Below are 25034 nucleotides of genomic sequence, written 5' to 3' on the forward strand. Positions count from 1 at the left end.
TCATGCGACACTTGTCCATATTTATTGAAAAAGACAGATACAAAACATGAGATGTACAAAGTAAACTTTATGTACAATATTTACAATCAGAGCAGAAGACAAACGGTAACAGCTTAATCCTCTTCCAGAATGATCATTTCGGCCTGACCAGCATCTCCCAACAATGCCAGAAGAGTCCTGTAGGCGTTTCTGAAACAAAGAGACCAAGCAACTGGTTTTATTTTGTCAAGTATGAAAAAAATCCTTACACTGAAACAAGTCCAACACTGGGTTCTTCTGATTATGCATGTTGACAACCCTTGCTCCTCATTTATGTCTTTCAGTAAAGTTGTGCCTAAATGTTATCATAAGCCAAACCAAATGAAAAATTTCTGCCTGATTGACAAAAGTTTCAGTAATCCTGGTTTTCTTCATACTCACGTAGATCACGGTAAATTCTGTGAATTCACGGCACAACTGACTCGCAATAAGCATGCCCACAACACTCTAACTCCTAAGTGTGTGCTAAATCTTCCAGTAATGCAGCTCAGCCACTGCAGAGTGCTAGCTACGACAGACAACAAACTCTTCCTCCTTTTATAGGGTGCCATTTCTTTTGTCCTAATTAAATGGCTAATCTTATTTATATTAATGGATTCATGGGTTTCTTTTGGATTACTTTCTTTCAGATCATTAATATGAAATGACCAAGTTGTCATTAAAATGTGTACGATCCGTGTATAAATTGCAGTAACTCAATAATTACACGATTCAAAGCCGATTAATGAAGGTTTATATTAGCGAGACTCCTTATAGGTAAATTTATACAAACTCAGGAGCTCTTGTAGGATATGAATGCTTATTCCAATCTCGCGGTATTTTCAGGAATATCACAGTTCATGTGTAAATGCTCCTGTAAATGATTTGCGAATACATTTTAATAAATGAGACCCAATCAGCGCGTCTTTTATGACCATTACCTGAGAGATGTGTTTTTACCGATTCCTCTCTTCTGTTCTGTGTTGCGTAAACTCTGCGAGAGAACTGGAATCAGAGTCGACACAGCTAAGGGATTGAGGATAGCGACCGTCTCCAAAGCGCTGTACATCTGTAGCTCATACACACCCTCGTTCTCCTCCACGAACGTTCTGGGAACACACACAATATAGACACGAGACATTTACAGTCAAAGTTCTACACAGCACTCTACCTTGAATACTAGTGTAACACACTATTTTAGTGCAGAAGGTATACTTCCTGGCATAGCACACATTGTATACAACAGGTTCACACCTGAGAACTGTGATAAGCTGGTCGCACGGTTCCTCTCTGGCTGCAGAGGAACATCTCTCCACGATTAGCTGCACACTTTCTGTACTCAGCTTCTTCACTGCAGCACACACAAACACATATACTTGTACATTTTATACATTTCAGAAGACGTGCCCCTTTTGTGCGCATGTGTGTGCAGATTTGAGCAGGTTGCTGACATCAAAATATCACTAATCCTGATTAAACTGCCCATGGCATTAGAGTCTTTATTTGATTCTGCATGTTGACATATTTCTTTTGATTTTCTGATTTCTTTCCTGACTGACTGGTTTTCTGACTGATTTCCACACCTCAGCTCACACCAGATCTAATCAGACTCAAAAGTAGCTTAAAAAACCAGCTCAATAAGAGACCACAGTCTTATTATGAAATAAGAAACCACATTTTTAAAAAAAAGATCATAAATATCAAACAATATATTATCATGATACGTTTAGACTTTTTTTTTTTTTTTTTTTTTTTTTTAACTTTTACATTTACGGACATTTCTACAGATGATATGTATCACAATACAGGATATAGGTTTGCAAAGAAACTGCCAGCAAAACAAATGTTACATTTAATAAATGAAACGTTTATTTTTTATAGACATCTTCATGTCTTTTGCATTCAATATTAAATTTACCACAAGAATTATGAATAATAGTTAGGAGCTTATTATGAATGTAAATTCACGGGGGCTTTAAGAATGCATTGGTTTTTGTCATGTTTTATTCATTTTATAATGTGTTATTTTTCTGTCAGGAGAGCAATGTCTTGGCTCATGTTTAGTCTGAAATGTGCAAATGTGGAGCAGTTTAGTGAGGCTGATTACCGCCTCAGCACATTCCTTGTATTGTTGTGATGGAAGACTGAGAACTCTGTGAAGGTTGTGTTAAACTTTTGTCTGGTGCCCTCTCATGGTACAATGAAAGTAATGACACCCTCACAGGGGATCTTGCACTGTACGATTTTAAGGCCTGATCTTCCTCTCATAGATAACAAATATCACACATTGTAAAATTATGTGGTTGTGAGGTATAACATACAACATAATGGGACATGCTCACTGGCAGGTGATTTAGTGCCACTGCGACCAACAGCAAAGTTGTGTCTGTGTCAGAACTTGTAAGCACTGCTATGAAGCTTGTCTAAAATGCACCAATAGGAGGATGGCATAGGATGATAAAACTCACACAAGAAATACAGTAGTGGCTTAGACTTACTTTGAAAAGTGGCTCTTCATTGTATACTCTGACATAAAGAACAAATGTAGTTGCAAGTATGTTACAGAATTTTTTAGGATTTCCAAGGATTCTTTCCTTGGAAGTTGCGAGGCTGTTACAGAATTTTTTTTAAAGGATTTTTTTAGGATTAATTTCATTTTATTTTATTTATATAAGATTTTATTAGCGCCATCTCATACAGTGTGGCAAGTAGTAACCTTAAAAGACCACTATAACCGCACAGTCTAAACCTGTCTATCCGCTCAGGGCCCGTGTGCCTGCAGGCTTTCATTCCAAGAAACAGGAGTCTCGGCTTATTCCACTTTCAGAATGAGTTGTTCTTGGTCCTCATGTGACTGTCTGGTATATCTGTTCGGCTGAAATGAAACCAGCCCTTTGCAGATGAAATGAAGTATTCTTGCATTAACGTCAGAAAATAAACAAAAAGCATGATAACACTGTGGTGTTATTGGTTGCCAGTATAGCAGTTTCCCTTACGTTTCTCATTTCTCTATCTGTTACTTTCAATTTCGTGTGTATGAAATGGTGTACCCAATTTAGAAAGTAGCTGCCTTGTCTTTGGCATTTTAGTGATAAATACATACAAAGGTATCTGTAAGTTTGAAAAGATCTTTGAAAACAAAATGTGTCACTGTTCCTTCTTTCTCTGGTGTTTTTTACAGCATTTTTTACAGTTTGGCTGATGCACTGGATTATACGATACATGTACGCTGCCTTCAAAAATCGGTCGAATTAGGAAGCTTGTAATTATTGTTGATGCAGTGTTATTGTAGTTTCGATATTTAATTCAGTTTTAATCTAAGTTTAGTTTTTGCTTTTTCTGTGGGTTTGTTTGGATATGCTTTTAGTTTTCACATATTTTATCTTCAATAATCTGAGTTCTGGGAACAGACTGAAAGTTGTGGTTCTGGTTGAAGGTTTGAGGAATGCAAGAATACACATCCCACATTGTGTAAGATTAACGGACTCACTTTTACTTCCTGCTACACCACACTTGAACAGAATGTTGTTCATTTAGAATTCTCATATGGATGAATATGTTAATGGTCTAGGCTCTTAAACCTGAAAACAGTGGCTTTCTGAACTGCACCAGCACTGTGTCAGTGGTAAAGTGTTGTGTGTGTATGTGTGTGTATCTGTTTCCCACCTTGAGGTTCATTAACAAGCATCATGCAGCGCAGCACTTGTGTGAGGGGCACAGTGAGAAGGGCGGGGTCAGTGTCATTATTACGTCTCAGGAGCTCCAATAGGAACATGAGGACAGCTGCCAATCGAGGAGGAGGGGCATGGCCTCTGAACTGTAGGAAGTTTTCCCTATAGACAGAGAGAGAGAGAGAGAGAGAGAGAGAGAGCTTTGCTTTATGTCATATATCTTTATACTAACCCCTTTAAACAGATAGAGAATAAGAACTTTTTAATTTGATCTAAAAATGCATAGAGATAACTATAAAGTAAAAACAGTTCTTCACTGCACTCTCGCTCATTTTCTCCAACTGTATGCAAATAAGTGATATGTAAATTAGAGACTTTTTTTTTTCTTTTACCTGAGTGCCTGCAGGATGTTCTTCCTCAGCGCAGCCCCTCGTGGTGTGGGTGTGGCCTCACAGCCAGCCAGCAGCACCGGGTGATTGGCTACTGCTCCAACAGTGGGCGTGGCTGGGAGGAAGCGGCTCAGGTACTGAGTGATGACGTTACGCAGCTGCTGCTTCAGGTACGACACCTGCGTTTGGGACACGCCCACTACTACAGAGAGACCCTGAACACACAAATACACACGTTTAACAGACTACAGAGAAAACCTCACTCTGATAATCAGCACACACACTCCCTCTACAGAGAACCGGAACACACACTATAACAAAAACACCAGCATAATAAATACACACAGACCTGCAGGTAGAGTGGCAGTGTGTCCCGAATAGAGGAGATCAGCTGAGGAGGCGGAGCTTTATCTTGCAGCAGGGAATGAGGGAGCAGCAGGACGTCTATGATGCGCAGGAGTAGGGACTGAGCTTTAGACGTGGCCAGCAGGGGGCTCCAGTGCTTTGCCACACACCCTGTGAACACATGCACACAAAATCAGAGGAAAGACAGTGTGTGTGATCAGTTAAAATTAGTTTAAAGTTTAACAAATCAGTGTAATTATTACTACTGTGTATCGAATCCACAATAAACCATAATATCCTCAGGATTATTTGCATCATATCAAGTGGGTGGGTTAAGGGTGAAGAAATTTGGCATGGAGACAATAGTAAAGCATAATGTGTGTGTTATGTGGACTTTTGCATATTTTTCATTTATTTAAATGCTTGATGTCTTTAATTCAACTGCCACAACGAGTAATATGTACTGTCCTATTCATTTTTTATACACTAATAATGTTGCTTGCTTTTTCTGTCCTGCCTGGGCTTCACTGCGCCAGTCTGCAGAGCTGCAGACATACAGAAGAAAAATGTCACTTTAATCCTAAAGTGTGGAGTGTGTATTACAGTGTGTAGTGTGTAATGTGTAAAGTGTATTGTGCCACACCAAGTGTCCAGTAGGTGATATGCAGCCCCTCTGCACTCTTGTTCAGCAGGTTGGGTTTGATGAACTTCATGATGTCGCCTACATACTCCAGCGCTTTACACACCAGAGACACACGCTCCGTCTGCTGCTGCAGCCCACAATACACACGACCTACACACTACACACAAACACACACATTCATAAATGAACCTTAAAGAACTAAATGTAATGAATTAAAAAATTGCGATATGTGTACGTGTGTGTGAGTGCATGTGTGCACCTTTATAAACAAGGTCAGGGCAGCTTTAGGTTCTTGCATAGCAGCGTTAGTGTTCAGTCCGGCTCTCTGAAGCAGTGACTCCACTTCTGGTAGTCTGAGGATCAGTGCGGTCATTTCAGCTAACTGCTCCTCTAAAGTCCTGTCTATAGCCACACACATTCATTCAGAAATACAAGGTCGATTTCACAAGGACATTTTGATGTTCGTCAAAAAACACATTAATTGTCAGTAATTTAATTGAGAAAAATGTGCTGATGAATAGCAATGTCAAAGCACGGTAATGTGGAACAGTTTAAAGAGGTTATATACAGATGACTTAAACGTATGATGGAACATACTGATGTAAGCTTGTTTTACAATGGTAAAATTGTTTACCATTGTATGTCAGTTAAAAAAGCCATTTATATACATGTAAGCCTATTATGACACTTTGTGCATTGAAGAAGAATCGTTTATAATGAATCGAGGAATCAACTATTTTCCCCCTCCGTAAAGGACAGAAACAAACTGTGTGCCTGTTCTGCTGTTGTGTGCGTCAGTGTTGTTGTGTTGATGCTGTTGTACGATACAGCGGATCCACGCTCTCACACACAGAGCCTGGGCTGAGTCACCAGCAGAGCTCATCTTATGCACTAGTTCCCTACACACACACACACACACACACACACACACACACACACACACACACACACACAAATGAAAAATCAAATTGATAAAAAATTTAAATCAAAATTTAGCAACAGAGGGAGAAAAAAAAACTAAGTTTTAAAAGGAAAACAGAAGGACAGGAAAGGAAACAAGAAAAGGGAAAAGAAAGGAAAGGAATGAAAAATGTAGGAGAGAAAGTGAAGAAGGAAGGAGGTCAGGAAAGAAAAAGTAAAAAAGAAAAGACAGGAAAGAAATGAAAAGAAGAAAGCAAGAAAGTAACGAAGGAAAGGAAGAGAGGAACAGACAGAAGGAAGGAAAGAAAAAAAGGAAGGAAAGAAAGAAAAAAGGAAGAAAGGAAGGAAAGAAAGAAAGATGGCATGTACTCTTTCTGCAGCAGGTTGTTGAGGTAGCGTGTCACCAGTAGGGGTCGAAGCATCTCATCCCAGCCAAAGCACTGAATCATGGCCAGGAGTGGGCGGGGCTGAAGATCCTGAGGGGCGGAGTTAGGCAAATCCAGGGCTAACAGAGTGAAACCTGGGAGAAGGAGAAAGAGACGGAGAGACTATACGATCAGTAATAAAAATCTAATACATTTGACATCAATCATAGCAACTGGCACAATTTACAATAAAAGTATTCCTCAGTTCTGTCCACCATGTTACCCAGGTTATCTGGTTTATCAAACTGTTGAACTGTAGCCTGCTCTGAGGAGGACACAGGACGCTCACTACACAATAAGGACGCTCAGAAGACAGCTGGGCTTATGTTGCCTTAAATCACGTGCTCAAAATGAAAGCTTCCATGATAGTGCACATCACATTATACCACATCAGAGATTAACAGAGATTTGACCTGCAGCGGCGTGCGCTAGCTCTTCCGGCGGAGTCTGTGAGATTCTCAGTGTGCGCAGGAACGGTAAGAAGTGAGTCCACAGAGTGACAGCCACCGCCAGGTGGCGCTCTTTAACCACACTGAGAGGAAGAGCTGTACTGGCACTTTGAGAACACTGCTGCACCCTCCTGCAGTGGAAACAGGCAGAAACACAAAGAGTGTCATTTTTACAGATGACACACACACAAAAAAAAATCACATTATGATCATTGTACAAACTGACATCACATTTATAAAAATATATTATGGTATGAGTACTCAGCCAAAACCCCATTTGAGTCTGTTTGCTACCGAGACTAAACAACCCATCATAGTTTTTATCCATTTATAGTTACGTTTAATGTTGCGAAACTTCCGTGAGATATGCTGGTTCCTGTTATAACATATTGGAACGAGCATATTAATATAAATCTTTGATTTCAGTTACTGCCGGAAACTACTGTCAGAGCTGCTGTTTAAAAAGCTTCCTCTGATCAATCAGAATTGAAAATTCAGCAGCACTTAATATTCATAAATATTAATAACTAATTGTCACTCACTCACACTGAAAACTTGTCCATAATAACTGCTAGCAAGTTATATGGATAGATCACACCCACATCCATTTTTCCCCCAATATGTTTTTTTTAAGGTTTATTTTAAGGTTTATCTCTAATGTTACATTTTCAGGTGTTTTCTCTACTCAGTGTTTAGAAATAAATATTTACAGCTAGCTGACTAGTCAATTTTGTGGGATACTAGTTAGCTCATACTAATTTTGTGATAATATTTGGTATAACAATTAATCTCAGCTTCAGTCAGTTTACTCTTTTCGAATGCCATAACTGTTTCTCTTTTTCTCTCCTTATGAAAAAAAGACCTGCAAACACCAAGAGTTATGAGAGGTTAACAGGACAGCTTAGAAGATATAACAGGGCATTTTTTGCTTTACTTTTCCATCCCCTCTCTCTCTGGATGGTTAGCATTAGTGCAGCTAAGCAGCTGAAGGATCTGTAATCTCATTTAGAGCAGAGATGATCCTCCTGTGTTGTCATTCAGCCTCAAAGCAAGAGGGCTAGTATCTCACACTCACTCTCACACACACACACACACACACACACACACCTCTGAGCCTTTTCAGCCAATCGATTATTGTCTGAATTCATTAGACTCTTTTACTGCGCTGGAATGGCCCTTTCACATCCATCAGCCCTACACACGCACACACACACCCACCCCTCTTAATCCCTTACTACACACATGCTTCTTAATCCCTCCACAGTGCAGCATCTCTCTCTCTCTCTCTCTCTCTCTCTCTCTCTCACACACACACACACACACACACACACGCGCGCGCGCGCACACGCGCACACCACCTGAGACCCCTCTTAATCCTTCCCTTGGTGGTGGTTCAAAAACAACCACACACACACACAGAGCACTGGTTAAAGCTACTCTTTATTTCTATTTTTTTTTAAATTTTATTATTTAGCTTTTTTTATTAAATTCAACTTACCAGTTGAGCTGACCCAGATTACGCTACAACCTTTCAAAGTGCATCCAATAAAATGAGCTCTAATATATGACACAGCAAAAACATAACTCAATGGAGAAGCAGCTAATTATTTGCTAATTGTTCAACCTAAACTAGCCATTCAATTGTTTGTGTGAGGCCATTACTTTGTCAAACAGAGCCTCATGATCCCGTTTTCTTGCCCCTCGTGTTTGATTTTAGAGGACACTCAATGCCAGGACCGTTTTTGTTGAGATTTAGATTCATGCTGGATTTAGAAACGTGCAGAACAGGCTATCTCTGTGAATGATCTGTTTTCAAACTGCTTCAATCTCACAGTTATCGTTCGTACAGTGCGTCTACATCCGATCATCTGTAGGCGTCCTAACATGTCATTCCAAAATGCCCCATAGCTGTTCAATTAGGTTGAGATCTGATGGCTGCAAAGGCCATAGCATGACAGATCATTTTCATATTCACAAAACCATTCAGCAAACCCTCGTGCCCTCAGCCACTTGTAAAAAATACAGTGAATGATGACACTTTTTCCCCACAGAACTCACTGAACACTGCAACCCTGCTATATCTCTACCTCCTTAGCTGTTGATGGATTGTACTTGCTGATACTCTGGTCACATCCTGTTCTGACATTCTCAGTCACATGAATAAGAGTTTTTCTTTTTTCATTACGTCACACTAATGCCCAAGCATCATGATGAACGAATATGACCACAACTTCCAAACCTATTTACCTTTATGTGCAGGCAATTGACTGAACCCATGAGGACCACAGCTCAGAGCTCAGATTGGCTGCCTTCGCAATCTCTATTAAACGCCAGAGAAGATGGTGCAAGCTGCGGGTTTTAAAGTTGTGCCAGAGTTGAAGTAGTCCCATATCTATGCCAGTTTCAGCAAATGGCCACAGTATTCTGGTTCTCCTCAATCATTCAGTGACACCTACAGTGATATGTTTTGAAAACCAGCTCTCTGTTAGTTGAACACCCCAATAAAATGATAAAAGGAAGCAGGGAAGGGGGCATTACATCACCCAATGTTTAAAAATTCAATTATTTTCAGGAACACTAGTGTCTTGCTATGATTTGCATGACACCTGAGATTGAGAACAAGTAGCCTTCAAACCAGGTCCTTTCCAATATAGTGGCTGCGCTGATGCATCACAGTAACTAACAAAAGCCGCTAATGATGCATCTACTGCTTTGCATTATAATATACGATTGAGCAGTGTTTAGCAAGCAAAGCTTTATGGTCCCCTGTGACGTCACTCCAACCTAATTCTACAATACTAGTTACCAAATATGGTACTTAAAGCATTAAAGAATCAGAGCTCCACCCGTTGACCGTACTGAACCGGCATCTCGTTGGTGCATTAATAGATGCGGAGACACAGCCAGGGCTCATCATACTGACCCAGTTCGTAAAATGCTCTCACTGCCGCACACGCTCTTCCAAATGAAGTCTGTATCGTTATGATGAATGCGTTACCACCAACGCAATTAATGCATGATTAAGGGGGCAGAGTATAACGTGGGCTTCTGAAATCGTTAGCTTGATTAGCAAACGTGGAAAGAAAATTTGACCCAAGATTGATGCACATGCCTCCGACCAAGAGCCAATCAAACACTAATGGTGCTCATCACATTCCCATTCATGACTGTGTGTGTGTGTGTGTGTGTGTGTGTGTGTGTGTGTGTGTGTGTGTGAGGGGTCGAGTTGTCTCTGTGACCTGTCCTGCAGCTGCTAATCAGATTCTCACTAAGTGACTGATCAGCACTCAAACAAAAATAAGACACAACACACACAAATAATTACCTCAACATCAAACATCCTTGAATGAGAGCTGTGTAAACTACACCGTTGACCCTACAGTAAACTTTCCCACACACACACACACACACACACACACACACACACACACACACAGTTCTTACCACACATAGTGCTCCCATATTGTTCTTTTCGCATACCAACACACACAGTCTCTGTATGTGTGTGTTTATTGTGTGTGTGTGTGCTCACCGTAACTGTGTCAGTGCCATCTGTAGGAAGTCGAGCACCGTGTCAAGCTCTTTAGCGCCACAGGCCGGTAGTAGCAGGCCGAACCCCTCATTAATCAGCTTCTCCTCAGACAGACACAAGGTGGCGCTGCTCTGCCACACCTGGCCCACGCCCTCCAAGTAGGCGGAGATTAAACGCCACAGCTCTGCCCTCCTCGGCACGGGCGTAGTCTTAAGGTAAAACTCTCGTGCAGCACTGCTGAAGGAGGCGGAGATCCTTGTGGCTGCCCCGCCCACGTCCACACCCCGCTCCACAAACCCGAGCAGCAGAGCCAAACGACCCCGCCATGACATCACTGCTGTCGCCGCAGGCAACCGCAGGGCCAAAAGATCGAAGGCGCGGCCTGTGGCGTCCTCCAAATCGGCGCACAGCGACAAAACCAGGAAGAGGAGCAGGAAGTGATGTAGTCCGCTCTCGGACAGCTCAGCCATGCGACGCTCGTGGAACTTAGAGTAGATTCTACAGGGGAAAAGAGAGAGAGAGAGAGAGAGAGACAGAGAGTGAGACTGAAACAGAGACATATTGTAAAGGGAAAGAGAGTGAGATAGACAGAGTAAGAATGAGAGACAGACAGGCAGAAATGGAAAGGGGGCAGAAAGAAAGAGAGAGAGAGGAATAATGGAGACAGACCAACAAAGACATACAGATGGGGGGATGGAGAGAGTGAGACAGATAGTGGGAAAAGAAAAGGGGAAAAAGAGAAAGAGAAAAGGGCAACAAAGAGAGACATGGAAAGTGTGACAGGCTGACATGCACGTGTGTGTGTTTGAGACCACACACATGCAACAGACAGTGTGTGTAAATGAGTGTATGATGGAGAGTGTATCGAACAGTGTGTGTGTGTGTGTGTGTGTGTGTGTGTGTGTGTGTGTGTGTGTGTGTGAGTGAGAGAGAGAGAGAGAGAGAGAGAGAGAGCGATCCTCCAGGGCAGGAGGGTTAAATGGCTTTAAAGATCATGTTAAATGTCAGAAACAGTGAGACACACTGCTGTAGCTCTACAGATATACACGCACAAACACACACATATTCACACAGAAACACACATCCCTCACTGCAGCTTTGAGAGGGGGCTAGAAATCAATACTGCCCCCTCAGACACTGACACACACCACACAGTCTGACAGACTGAGTGCACTACCACTGACTGTTTTATTCCATCACTTATCAAACGCTAAATCTGAGCGCCAACTCTCACACTTCCACGGTGCACTGCCACTTTAAATGGAATGTAACAGGCCAGTTTGGAAAATGAAAAAAAATGGAAAAAAAAATGGGAAAAAAAACAAAACAAAAAAGGAGTTTACTGGTCATCTTTTCCACAGTTAAAGCAAAAACTGATTCAGGTCATGACTGTTTTATTAGTGTAGTAAAGAATGTGTCAAACACAGGCTACAAATTACATTTCCAGCTTCAATTCTTTTTAGGCTACACTGTTAATGACAAAAACAAATAAATCAGTGCAGTCCATGGACAACCTGGACGATCTGGCAGCTCTGAAAACACTGAGAGCGCGCAGCATGGAAGCTCATGTCCATCAACAGCCTAAAGCTCAATAAGCTGCCTTTCTTGGATAGACAACACCGTCTACAGCAGCATCAAGGAGGATTTTCTGTCATGTTCAACTCTGACCTCAGTAGAATCCAAAACCGAGTCTGGATCTGTCTCTAAACTAGCGGAGGGGGATCGAATATTGATGTGCAACCCATGGCGCAGAGTGAATTATTAGTAGACAACTAATACAAAGTTGCAACCATGAATCATCATTTTTTTTTGATCCTATATGATGCAACTTCACAAAAAAACCCTAACGCGTTGTAGCTTTATGTGCTTACGCTGAAAAAGCATCCAAAAAAAGCTCATTTCCATGATAACTTTTTGCAATAAAAGACGTTAAACGTTAAATTGTTTAGCGTCCCTGAATTTTTATCGTTCACCGATAAAGCGTAACTGATTAATGTTGATTAATATCCTCAATTCTTTAGCAATCTTCTCATATCTTCATCACTAGGAGCTCTAGTGAATTGATATAAGAAGTACAAGAATATTAGAACCATATATTTACCCCTTTGCCTTTGCCGGACATTGAATGAGAAACATCATCCTCGTTTTTTTTTTTTTAATTCCCACCGGCCTGTTTGTTTATCTGTTTGTTTGTTTACCTGTTTGTTTGTTTATCCCAAACAGCTTTTCACCACAGATGAACAGATGAACAGATGCTGCAGATTCTAGAGTCAGAGCTGAACACACTCTCCCTGCTGGTCTTATTAATGCCACACACACACACACACACACACACACACACACACACACACACACACACATACCCCGACCCACGCTCTGCCGCAGGCTCTGTGTGTGTATGTGTATGTTTGTGTGTGTGTGTGTGTGTGTGTGTGTGTGTGTGTGTTGGATCCTGACCAGCTCGGCTCCCGCCCCGGTGCTGCTGGAGAAGCGAGCGTCTTCGTTAAGGAGAATTAACCGCCACGCTCGTTAGCTAATTAGCCTTCGTGTGTGTTTCACGTTCCAAACAGCAGGAAGTCATTATGCAGATTTATTCCATTCCAAACACACACACACACACACACACTAGCAGACAGACATAGAGTCAGACCGAGCCCCACACACACACAAAAAACACAGAAAGACAGACACACAAACACACAGACAGACAGACACACAAACATACAGACAGACACATACTGACCTGCCCTTGATCTGCCTCCAGGGGGCGCCGCTCTCCTGCTTCAGGTGCAGCGCAAGCATCCGCAGGAAAATAAGGAAGGAATTGGTGGAGCGATAGAGGTGGGCGTGATTAGTGGAGTTCAACAGGGCGGGGCTACAGCAGCTCTTGGCCTGTTCCAACAGAGCCAGTGGGGTGGAGCCAATACTGGCCAATCCAGACACACCTAACCAAGGTACTGAGAACGATCCGTTCTGTGGACATACCAACACAGACAATCCAAAAAAAAAAAAAAAAACAAACCACAAACTAAGAAAGTTTCTAAGATACTAAGGATACCAAAAAGTTTAAGAAAGTGTGACGCACCAGGTTTTTGCTGAAAAAATCCCAAAGTGTGTTGATGGCGCTAAGGCTGGGTACCCACACCATACTGAGAGTCAAGCAGCAGTGCACGTACATCCGCATCTGCTCCTCCTGAACCGCTGCCTGGACACACACACACACACACACACACACACACACACACACACACACACACACACACACACCACCCTCAATGTATATTTTGTGCATAATATAAGCACATACACTTCAGTGCTGATGAATGTTATAGGCCCAATGCCTCTGTAACCAATAACACCACAGTGATGGCCTCCAAAGTACGGACTTTAGATGATAAATTGTATCACACTGCAAGTTTAAAAACTACACATCATTATTCATACATTTAATGCAATTAACTGCAAGATGTGTAGGAGTATAATAGTGTATAAACACACCTTGACGTCACAGCTGGACTTCAGCAGATCACACACAAAACTCCAGTTGTCATCCAACTGTTTCTGCAAAACATATTAAACCTTTTATAGGTATATAACCATTTATGAAGTTACATGCAAATAAAAATCATAAAACAATGATAATGGTCAAGATGATTTCAAAGTATTATTTCATAAGGCATATGTACAGTTTAAAGACAGTAGGTATACAAAGAATGGCTCCTTTTTGGATGCATTTTGCACTATAAACAGTTTATGTCCCTCTATTATACCTCATGTAGTGCAGTTACTGTATATAGAGGAACGAGTGCTGTATTATAAATGGTTTGCTTTTGTGTAACAGCCTTATATATGCTCTAAAGCCCAAATGTCTTCCAACTGAATATATAGTACATTAAGCAAATTGTTGTTAGAAGCCATCATTTCATATCCAATGTAGTGAAGTTAAAAGTAATATACTGCATTCTGTTCATATACCATTGCTTCACAAACTGCTGTGACATCATGGAGCATGTGCTGGCTATCGTTTATACTACATTATACCACAGCACTGATGAATTCTCGACTCTGATTGGTCTGAAGATGTTGACTAATTTTCTATAATAGCGTCTTGGACGGTAGTGCTTCAAATTACAGGTTTATATTAATGCTCTCTTTCTAATATGTTACATTTTCTGTAAGGAAACGTTATTTAATGTTTATGAAAGGAGTCTCCAGTGTCAGAGCTTTGTAACAGTCAGTAAGTTTCCTGCCCCAGGAGAGTCTACAGGAGAGAGAACCTTTTGCGCGTTCTGATTAAAGGAGGCTGGTGAGGAAACAACTGTTTATAGCTGCTATAATGTAAGGGATAATAGGTGCTAACTTGTTTTATGGACATTCTACAAAAGTAAGTGCAACTATAAACTAATAAAAAAAAAAGCTAATTGTGTCATTGTTCCCTGTGTGTTTTATTCCTTACTTATTCATGATTATCATGAACTTTGCAGAAAATTGTCTGGAGTTGAGTGCAATCTTATGTAGATCAAATGGCAAAAAGGTTATTCATAAGAAAAATACAGTTATATAATATTGTGGTAAATAATTGGGTAATTAATGTTATATGGATATTTAATATTAAATACCTCTTACCTCACTTTGAAGCACTCCGTTACGGTTGCACATTCCAAGCTGTGCGAGGTGTGCGATCAGCCACCATGTGAATCCGAGCGTGTCTTTACAGTGTGTTGCAACTCCTGATGGCGCCCCCTTCAGGATGGAGTCGAGCAGTGCATTCACATAGCCCCAGAATGACTGCGAAAACACCACACAGTACATCATGAGGTTTCCATTAGAAAGTCAGCATGGGCTTTTCCCAGTCGTTGGTCTACACCAGATACTTGGCTATAACAGACATATTGGAAAAACTGGCTAAGTTAGCTAGCTGACATTACTGAGTGTTTGCAAACCAGTGGTGTGGAGATAAGTGGAGTACTCGACTGACTGCAGCTCTCTTGCATTCAGAGCACTGTGACCAGCTGCTGTGCCCTAGCATTCTGAGCATTTTGATTGGCCGGTGGTCAGCGCTCCCGAGAGCGTTCGATAGGACACGTGAACTTGTAAAGAGTGATTTTTATAACAGTAATCATCATTAATATTAATATAGCTTTATATAACAATATTTTTTTTTATGAAATGAAAGCATCTGTGATAGAGCACATTAATATGATAATATAGTCATTAATTACTATAAATCATGAAAATTGGAATATAACAAAATGAACAAGACACAGTAACAACAAAAATCAAACTGGACAAGCATATTTGTATGTTGATCTGGATTTAAAACCATCTATAGAGCTTCTATCTCCTAATGTTCTCTGAAACATTATATAATGCTTTAAATGTAATAAGCTTGGCTTTGTACTCAATATGGAACTTAACAGGCACACGATGTAGACTGAATATGAGTGGGTTAATATGCTGTGACTTTCGTTTCCTGGTAGGGCACGGGTTGCCGCATTCGGAACCAGCTGAAGCTTATTAAAGAGACAGCAGGGCAGCCTGCAACACGCTGCCAGTCCATTCTAGTGGTTATTTTAGCACTGGAAAATTAGCCTACCGACAATTAATTCTCAGGAGGCCTTTTCTTGTTTACGGATTTTAGTCACCAGTTAAAGCTTTAAGCCTATGTTGACTGCAAACCTAAACCATTCTACCCAACTATGGCCTTACATTTCTGACTAATGTTACCAAAATCAAAAAGGTTTTGCAAGGATGATAGAAAAACGGGAAAAACTACAAATTCCTCTACAGAATAAAATTATCCAGAACGTCGGTGGAATCAATAATAACACATCAGTGAAGGCCTGAATATCAAGCTAAATGATACAAGTGTGTCACATATGTATATGTGTGTGTGTGTGTGTGTGTGTGTGTGTGTGTGTGTGTGTACCTGCGTGTGGAGAGTTTTGCTCCTGTGTTCCAGAAGGTGGATAAGGAGACTCCAAATCTCTTTAGTGCAAACACATTGATAATGATGACTTATCAATGCCTCAGTCGGTCTCACCTTAAGCAACAGAGGGAGATATTTTCCATATGTGCACACACAAAAGTATTAGCTGTCACTCATTAAGAAGATAACTAACACAGAAAACACAGGCATCCAGTAACACACCTTTTACCTCAATGACAGTAAGCAACGCTCAACAAAACTGCAGACTACGCCTCACAAAGACACACGCATACCCACCTTGCTGTACTTGTTCATTGCTAGAGTAATAAGGTCACACAGTAGGTTGTTGAGGTGATCTTCGAACAGGCTGACATTGGTGAGAGTTTCTCCCGTTAGATCAACAAACTGACTTGCATACACAACTTGACCTGTGGAGAGAGGAACACGTCACACACTTCAGATTAGCGACATGACCGCTATGATTCATCAGAAGAACGCTACCAAGATAGGAATTTTTTGTCTCCCCAGCTGTGAAGACAATATAAGGAGAGACTGGGTTCAATTAAAAATATTTCTTGATCATTAAGAAATCTGGTAAATTGGTTAAAAAAAATAGTTAGCTCGCTATTAAATAAGCTAGGGTTCTTTTGATAGAACGACTCCAAAGGGACAGTCACACTATTCATATTATTTCTAGCCATGATAGCATCATGGTCACCAAAGTTTGATAAATTACCCATCATTTTCTGTCCCAAAATGTGCAGGATCTCCAGTATGGCCCAGTGGACGTCCAAATGAAGGTGCAGTAAATGCCATGATGGAGGGAAAAGCTGAAGAAGGAAATGATGCAGTTAATGTCTTTCGCCAAAGTCCAAAATCCAAAAATATATGAAGAGTTGCTAAGGAAGAGAATGGCATATTCAGCAGCTAGGTAAATTAGTGTATGAGCTACATACAAATATCAGCACACTCATCTGAAGCCTGATGCAGTATACAGGGACGTTAAACAAACATGAACCTTATCGTCAGGAGATCACAAACTTGACTCACAGGCATTTTGCCACAGCAAAACTGACTAGGCTTTCTCAGGGGGAGGGATTAAATACTCATTCTCCCCTGTCAATCACAGCAAAACTAGCCAGTCACGGGTGTCTGTGAGCTCATGTATGTGGAAGAGGGCAGATAGTTCTTTCTTCAGAGTGTGGTACGTGGCACTGTGACACAGCACAGGTCTATAAAGCTGCACTCAATGTGTTTATGAGAAGATTTCACATTAACATTGTTCTGGTGGGAATATTCACAACATGTCAGAGTTATAGTATGTGTTGATGTTTCTCAAAATGGCGAAACCCAAGGATGTTCGGTTAGTGGTCAAGTAAAGTTCTCAGGTCATTAACCATTGCAATAGTGAGCGTATTGTGCAATTACCTTCTCACGAATACACAAGTTCCATTTAAGAGCACAAGAAATGCTTATCAATACTTGACCATCAAGTAACCCCCATAGTCAGAACATATTCAGCACTCAGGTTTAGAGCTTAAACCTAAAATGGCCAGCGTTCTATTGAGAATATGTACCTTTCCCTGGTGATGGATGGTGAAAGCACTTTGGACGTTTGCCGGTAAATCTTTAAGTCGGCCAATGAGCAGTGTGATGCTGAACAGCTGCTCCACTAAAGTGGAGGGAAACTGCGCCTCCATCTGTGAGAATGACGGGGAGAACTCTTCCTCCAGTGGATCAGGTGCCTCCACAAACCTGAAAACGATAGCAAGAGAAAAGCAAAGTCACATGATTTTAAAGACAGAGGGAGATTGAGCAAATCCTTTTCCCATCCCCGGACTCCATTTCCACCTCCACCTCTGTCCCTGTCCTGTCTCTGCAGGTCCAATCTACCAAATTCCTCAGATTCTCAGCTTCCTCCATGCAGGCTCCATGTTCCTCCCTACAGGCTCCAACTCCTTCCCAAAACCGTTCCCCAAAGTCCAAGCACCACCTAACTAGCTAACAATCGCTCAAGTAACAATAGACAGTGCATGCACAAACCAACATCGATGATCTTCATAATCTTTGTAGCAATAACATGGCAAAGTGTTGTTGCAGCAAAACACATCAACATTTTCATTCACCCCGTATTGTTTATCTTTTTATATTACACCACAGAAAGAGACTTTAGAAAGAGACAAGCGTTACCTGTGAATAAAGACTTTAATGTAGGTGAGAAACAGCACGCACTGCTGCCTCAGCTCCTCTGCTTCGTAATGAAGGCTACTTGCTTGACCTGAAAGAGGAGATGAAAAGTTTTTAAAGAGATAGACTTCTAACAATCATCCATACACCAGTGTAAGACTGAAAAGGCATGCTGTAAACAGATCACACCTATCAAAAATTTGCATGCTAACCGAACGTCTATATATGGTAGGCACGTGCCGATAATTGCTAATATATTTATGCTTGGCAGTCCCAGTGAAGGAGACATGGCATCAGCTTTCTTCAGTTTCAGTAAAGGAGGTACTGCTTTGTTCATTAAAACACCTGTAACACTGCCATGCCTAACACACTCATACCAGCACCACACCACCATGTCAGTATCACTGCTGGGATGAGAATGGTACATCACCCAAATAATTTCTGGTGGTCCTACAGTGGCCCCTTTCAATTGATTAATGGGGTAGTGGAGGACTGAAACATTTGCACATGGCAAAAAATGGACTACAGACAGTAACGGTACACTTACAAAGCGACCTGTATGGCTCAGGAGTGTAATTCTGCTTACCAAAATCATGTGAGCTAGACTGAACCAGAGTTTCCAGCCTGAAGACTTTTTGTCTGAAAAGAGTGAACAGATTGAGAAATTAAAACACAGCTGACGGTGTGGCAGTCGCACAAATCGCCCACGCACACACAATCTGCACTCACCTGAACAAGCCAAACAGAAGCTGAGTCGATTCCAGCAATGCCGTCTCCGTCACCCAGGAGAAGCCGAACAAATCCACAGTGTCGACTTCGAAGTCTGCAGGAGCCGGATCTAACTTCAACAGCAACCTGGAGGAGACGGGCAAGTATTTATATTTATCAACTTATTTATAGACACTAGTCTTCAGCTGATCCTTATTATTCAAGACTTGAGATTCCCATGGGAGTTACCCATAATGCAACAAGCAACAAATCAGTTTACAGCTGCAACATTAAGATGTTAAAGATTAAGTGTTTAGTGTTCTTGTACCTCTTTAGGACACCTCGGCTGACATAGCCGTCTGACGACAGAGTTTGCGCTTCTTCTCTTCCTTTCTCGAAAGCGCAGGAGAAGCACGGCGGCCGAGCGAGGGATGATTCGCCGAGCTCCTCGTCCATGAAGGGAGAGACAGGTGGAGTGAGGGACTGACTGAAATCGTCCTCCATTTCACTGTGGGAAAGTATGACATGTCATTGATTAATAAATAAATATGCTGTGGTATAAGAGGAATAAAACACTTTTGGATGTACTATTAAAAGAATATAATCAATTTTGGCATGTTCACGCTCAGCAGAGATATGGCACAAAGTGAAAAGCCTTGCAATGGACATAAACATAAATGAAAAAACAACAATAATGTATGGGATTTGAACAAAAATGTGAAAGAATTCTACTGGTTTGTTGTATGTATTGTCAATTATAAAATATTGAAACCGTGATGCAAAATGATTAGAAATCAGTGCCATATTCCTGCTGAGATCGTTTTCAATCAGATTGTGAGTGAATTAAAAGGACAAAGGACAATGAACAGTGGACTTTATTTAAGTTTTGAACTTTTCGTGATGTGTCAATGTGTAAATATTTTGTAAATATTATGTAAATGTATGACATGTATGAAACAGTTGTATATCCTGCGCACTGACCTTTTCAAATATGTAACTTTCTATACTGTAAATGTAAATAACTGATTGTAATAAGTTTTGAAATTATTCAAAAAAGTTTGATTAAAAAAAAAGTAAGAGTATCTGAGCCTCACATCTCTGTTATCGATTATTTTTCTAAAACAGCACAAACTTTTCTTCCTTACATATATTAAATGAAATATGTAACTTGGTAAACTAGTAAAAATAAAGTGAAGAGGCTATTCCGTTTCAGAATCTCTCACACAGCCAAACACTGGAATGTCTCAGTCATAATTAAAAAAATGTGATTTTTTTTTCAATAATTAGAGGATTATTTCTTGACATGTCTGATCCCGATCCTTGCAATGAGATTTCTTTCCTATTAGGATTATTATATTTAAAGTTGTATTAAATAGAGTCTGAAGTGCTGCTCAACACATAAACAATGAACGTCATGAATCCGACTTGGCCAAACAAAAGCTCACGTAGGAGGAAGAAAGAAAAATGACTTTGGTGCATTTGAAAGGAAGGCAGCCGATCGATTCCCACTCCATCCTGTGAGACATTTAGCTTGATTTCACCCCTTTTTTGCAAACAAATGTCAATTTATTACTCATGAATCCTTTTAATTCAAGGATTTAATAAAACACTGTTTAAAAAAAAAGTTCTCATTGATTTTATCACAGTATGAATAACATTAGGCACTATCTGATCGCAAATATCCTACACAGGCACGATACATAGCAGGATATAACATAATGATTATTATTTTATTTTAATGCTTTACGTAGATATATCCAATCAGGATTCATTTGTGATATAGCTACCAGTTTTCTACACAAGCACACTAGTAAATAAGGCTTTCAGTGCTTTTCAAAGTACATGCAATAGGAAGCTTTTTGAGACTTTAATATAAATGTAGTACATAAGGTATAAAAGGATTCTGGTCCCTATGTCAACTCGCTACTACAGTGCTTTGCATAAGTTCACTATTCCATAATTTGTAGTGTTAGTGTTAGAGAAGTAACTCAAAATATGAAGCTACCACCACCATGCTTCACTGTGGGGACAATGTTCTCGTGGTGATGAGTAGGCTTGAGTCTTCTGGCTGCTTCTCTGATTAATCAACTCTTTATCCAATCACTGATGTTTGGTTGTTTGGCGGACGTCTTCCTCCACCTCATGGTTCTGCCGTGTTCTTTTCATTTTTTTTTTTTTAAAGGATTTAAGTGTTTCACGGGATGTTCAAAGTTTGGGGCATTGTTTGCAAACCAAAATCTAATTTATATTTTCACAGAACTTGGTGGGATAGCTCGTTGGTCTTTATGATGCTGTTTTTTGTTTAGTTGTTTAGGTATGATTTCTTAAAAAATAAATAAATAAATAAAAACTCTGGGGTCTTTGAGGAACAGGGATGTTTTATTTTGAGATCATGTGTCACTTTTACTGCACACAGGCTGACTCTATTCCACTACATTATAGTAAATATCAACTATATTGATCCCCCCAACACACTTATTTTATTTATTTATTTATATTTATTTATTTTTGCACAGATTCATGGCATATAATCCAGATTAAGTCCATTTCAGTTCCAGGTTGTAATACTACAAAATGCTGAACTGTTCAAGTCGGGGGTAAATACTTATGCACTGTATGAGTGCCATACAGGTTACTTTTATCTCATTTCTAGTACACTACACTTCCAGTAAAGAGCCTTTTGGGATTCAGATGTCGACTGGTTATGCATAGGGAATAAAACAACGTTTTAACACCATATATAAACAGGATATAGAATTATGTTTTCTATCTGAAAGATAACTTAGCCATTTGGTTGCCTAGCTAGCTTCTTGTCAGCTAAAGTGAAGGAAGAAACTGCCATTGTGCGACATTTTGTACGCTTTAGTACGCACTAGGTAATATAAAAAATAATTTTACATATCTAAATGATATATTACCACAGAATAAAATGTAAATATCTTACGTTACCTCAGCAATGTTGACAACTCGCAGCTTTCATCTAAACACTGAAGTCCCGCGCTTGGGAAGCGCGCGCAGTGCGCATGCGTATGCAAATATCGCGACCCAAACTCAGCCTGTGGTTGGTCCAAAAGTTCTTCAGAGGGCTGAGCCAGTGCGCGCGCGTATGCAAATATAACCTCGCAACCTTGGCCTGTGATTCGCTCAAAGTTTTCAAAAAGGGCGTGGCGGAAAACGTCACATGGCGGAAAAGCTGCAGAATAAATGGTAGTAGTGAGGGAGAAATGTATTGGTTGGTTGCACTGACTATGACAGGAAGGTCAGCTCTCCGTTTTATTTGATCAATTTGATTATTATTTAAACCAAGTTTTACATTCATAAATCAAAATTCGGCAACAAAAAAACCTAACTTTTTACAACTGTCAATAACTCTTAAACAATATCTTTCTTCAATCTCTGAATTTTCTAACAAAAAAGCTGTTAAAATTTATAGTTAGTTATTTTAAGCTTTACAAGATATTTGTGTAACTCTTTATTATTATTATTATTATTATTATTATTATTATTATTAATTTATTTATTTATTTGGTTTATTTTCTTATTACTTCTTTATTTTTCATCTACTGATCCCCCGGGCGCTTTCAGATGTTATTTGCATGGTATACACAAGTTGTTCACCTGTTGTATACTTGTCTGACTTTCAATAAAGTTCTTATTTAAAAAATAAATAAATAAAATAATAATAATAATATAATAATAATAATAATAAATAATGGTAGTAGTGAGATCAGAGAGATTTGAGATTGTCTATTGTCTTGGTTTATAATTAAAAACAATTATTAATCGCTGTTATAACTGTAATTACTATTTAGATACATTGATGGAAAGTGTTTCTCCACCATGCACTTTTTGTTCAAATAACTGAAACCATTTGTCATTTATTTTATTTTTCTTCGCACAAATTTCTCACGAATTGCTCTTTTTTTCATATTTTCATTCACATCATTTCTTTATATACATTTCTTTATGCATGTATGTGTCTCGAAAAATGTCTCTCTCTGGCACCAATTCCTCTAGGTAACGAAGTGCAAAAGTTAGCGCAGAATGCAGAATGTGCACTTTTAAAAAAATAAATGACCTACCTCAGAGGTCATGCATAATAATAATCTTCCTTTAAAAAGCAAATGTACAGTTAATACCATACAATGAGTCTACATAATGAGTCATATTTTACTCTTCCCCTAAACGGCCTTCCCTTTGTGCTGTGATTCAGGACGGGCCCCTTTATCAGGCTTCTTCTTGATCAATTAAAGTGGTGAAAGGTTTTTCCCTCCGGCCCTTTCAGTGCTTGGCCCAGGAGGAATAGAGAGTTATCGTTCTTTCTGTGCGCAGAGGGGACAGGAATAAGTGGACTGTCTATAAAAATGTCCCTCTGCTTTATCAGTGTCCCTGTAGGGCTTTGGGTTCAGCACTTGATATTCGGCTTGTGGAACAAATAATCTATTCTTATTTCCCTCTTTTTCTCTCCGTCTCTCTCTTTGCCCTTGGCCTGTTGGATTAGTGAGCGTTCATCCTAGCTCAGCAGAAAAGAAAGCTCAGTTGAGATAGATGTGTTCAGCATGCGAGGCTTCCTTTTAACCCATATACTGTTTGAGTTCCTGCGCACTGCAACGCAACCCTCAGCTCAATAATCATACTCAGCATTATTTTATCAGCTTAATGCCTTGTTCTAATTGTATAAGATATGCTCATAAACCTGATTCTGACTCGAAGGACATGTCTCTTAAAATCCTGTACTCACTTTGATTGGGGTGTATATGTCTTTATTGGCTCATGTTTATCTTAAATAATAAAGAAAGTATGAAGTACGTCATTATTTGGTGCAGTACTATTTAAAAAAAAACATTTTGAGCAATATATCTTGCTATCTTATGTAATGTTTTTACGCACAAACTTCCAGATTATGCACACAGCTTTGAAAGAGCTCAGAACCTTGCACAACTTCTTCTGATCATACATGACTTCAGATCAAACCCAATATGACGGATGACAGCTCAGCTCGACTGCCATTGGATATCTATCCAGATTGCATCTTCACACGAGACAGTCACCGTTTCCCCTGCACTACAGGATGTTAAGTTGTAAATATTGATAAAAGTTTAATATATAGGATTTTATATCAGAGCACCACAAAAAAGACTTTGAGTACAAACAAAACAGATTTTGATTGGATTTTACATACCCTATACAGCTGGATAATCTAGGAAGATAATCATTTAAGACCAGCCTACAATATAATCAGGATATCTTTTCCCAATCTCTGGGAATTGACCCAATTATCCTATAGTGTGGCCGAAGACATGTTTTGGTCACCCCCAACATTTAGATTAAAACATGCCACAGTCTAACACAGAGTTAGGCTGTGTCTTACAGGTCTTACTTTCTTTACCGGACTTTGCTTTTATTCTGAAAATCAAAATAACCGTGTTGCTGTAACAGTGTAAAAGGTTTATTTTTTTGGTAGACAAAATGAAATCGTAATCCCAATCTAAAATGCAGGCAAAATCCCCAAAAAAACCCAAACCAATATAAACATGGCAAGGCATCAGGCTCAAAACACAATCACTGAGCATGGCAAGACTTCGCCAAGAAACCAGGAGCTTTGGCTGCTTAAACACGTAAAATCCAGGAAGTGAACAGGAAGCGTAGTTAGAAGTTGCACTAATACTTTGCTGGTGACTGTGCCCTCTGCTAGCGGGAAGGAGAAGTATACTGAGAGCTGGTTACAGCTGCATTGTGGGATGCAAAACGTTACAAAAATAACTCTGGACACAGTGCGCCGGTAGTACATAATCTGTGTATCTTTGGTGTACTGGA

General features: G+C 40.0%; 1 protein-coding gene across 1 annotated transcript; it reads right to left on the reverse strand.

The window, feature by feature from the left end:
* On the reverse strand, window positions 1–22298 carry mms22l (MMS22-like, DNA repair protein). The gene is made up of 25 exons (XM_026940867.3): window positions 22167–22298; window positions 19546–19725; window positions 19239–19364; window positions 19096–19148; window positions 18513–18600; window positions 17900–18077; window positions 17059–17152; window positions 16620–16750; window positions 16323–16436; window positions 15020–15181; window positions 13892–13954; window positions 13479–13598; window positions 13137–13366; window positions 10394–10891; window positions 6826–6992; window positions 6357–6507; window positions 5841–5965; window positions 5326–5468; window positions 5067–5223; window positions 4428–4594; window positions 4082–4293; window positions 3685–3851; window positions 1273–1369; window positions 960–1127; window positions 1–189 (listed from the first exon to the last, which is right to left on the reverse strand). The coding sequence occupies exons 2-25, from the start codon at window positions 19719–19721 to the stop codon at window positions 114–116; spliced, it is 3663 nt and encodes a 1220-aa protein (XP_026796668.3). The 5' UTR covers window positions 19722–19725; window positions 22167–22298; the 3' UTR covers window positions 1–113.
* Between the last annotated feature and the right edge of the window lie 2736 nt (window positions 22299–25034).

Source organism: Pangasianodon hypophthalmus, chromosome 21, assembly GCF_027358585.1.
Source record: "Pangasianodon hypophthalmus isolate fPanHyp1 chromosome 21, fPanHyp1.pri, whole genome shotgun sequence".
NCBI classification, from domain to species: Eukaryota; Metazoa; Chordata; class Actinopteri; order Siluriformes; family Pangasiidae; genus Pangasianodon; species Pangasianodon hypophthalmus.

What these genes read in the sequence shown, in the direction of transcription:
- mms22l (XM_026940867.3), bottom strand. Translation starts at nt 19,721, where the DNA reads ATGGAGGACGATTTCAGTCAGTCCCTCACTCCACCTGTCTCTCCCTTC. An exon ending in ATTAAAGTCTTTATTCACAG is followed by an intron (nt 18,078 to 18,512) that starts GTAACGCTTGTC and finishes TATCGTTTTCAG; the next exon opens with GTTTGTGGAGGCACCTGATC. An exon ending in TTTGGGACAGAAAATGATGG is followed by an intron (nt 16,751 to 17,058) that starts GTAATTTATCAA and finishes CTCTCTCCACAG; the next exon opens with GTCAAGTTGTGTATGCAAGT.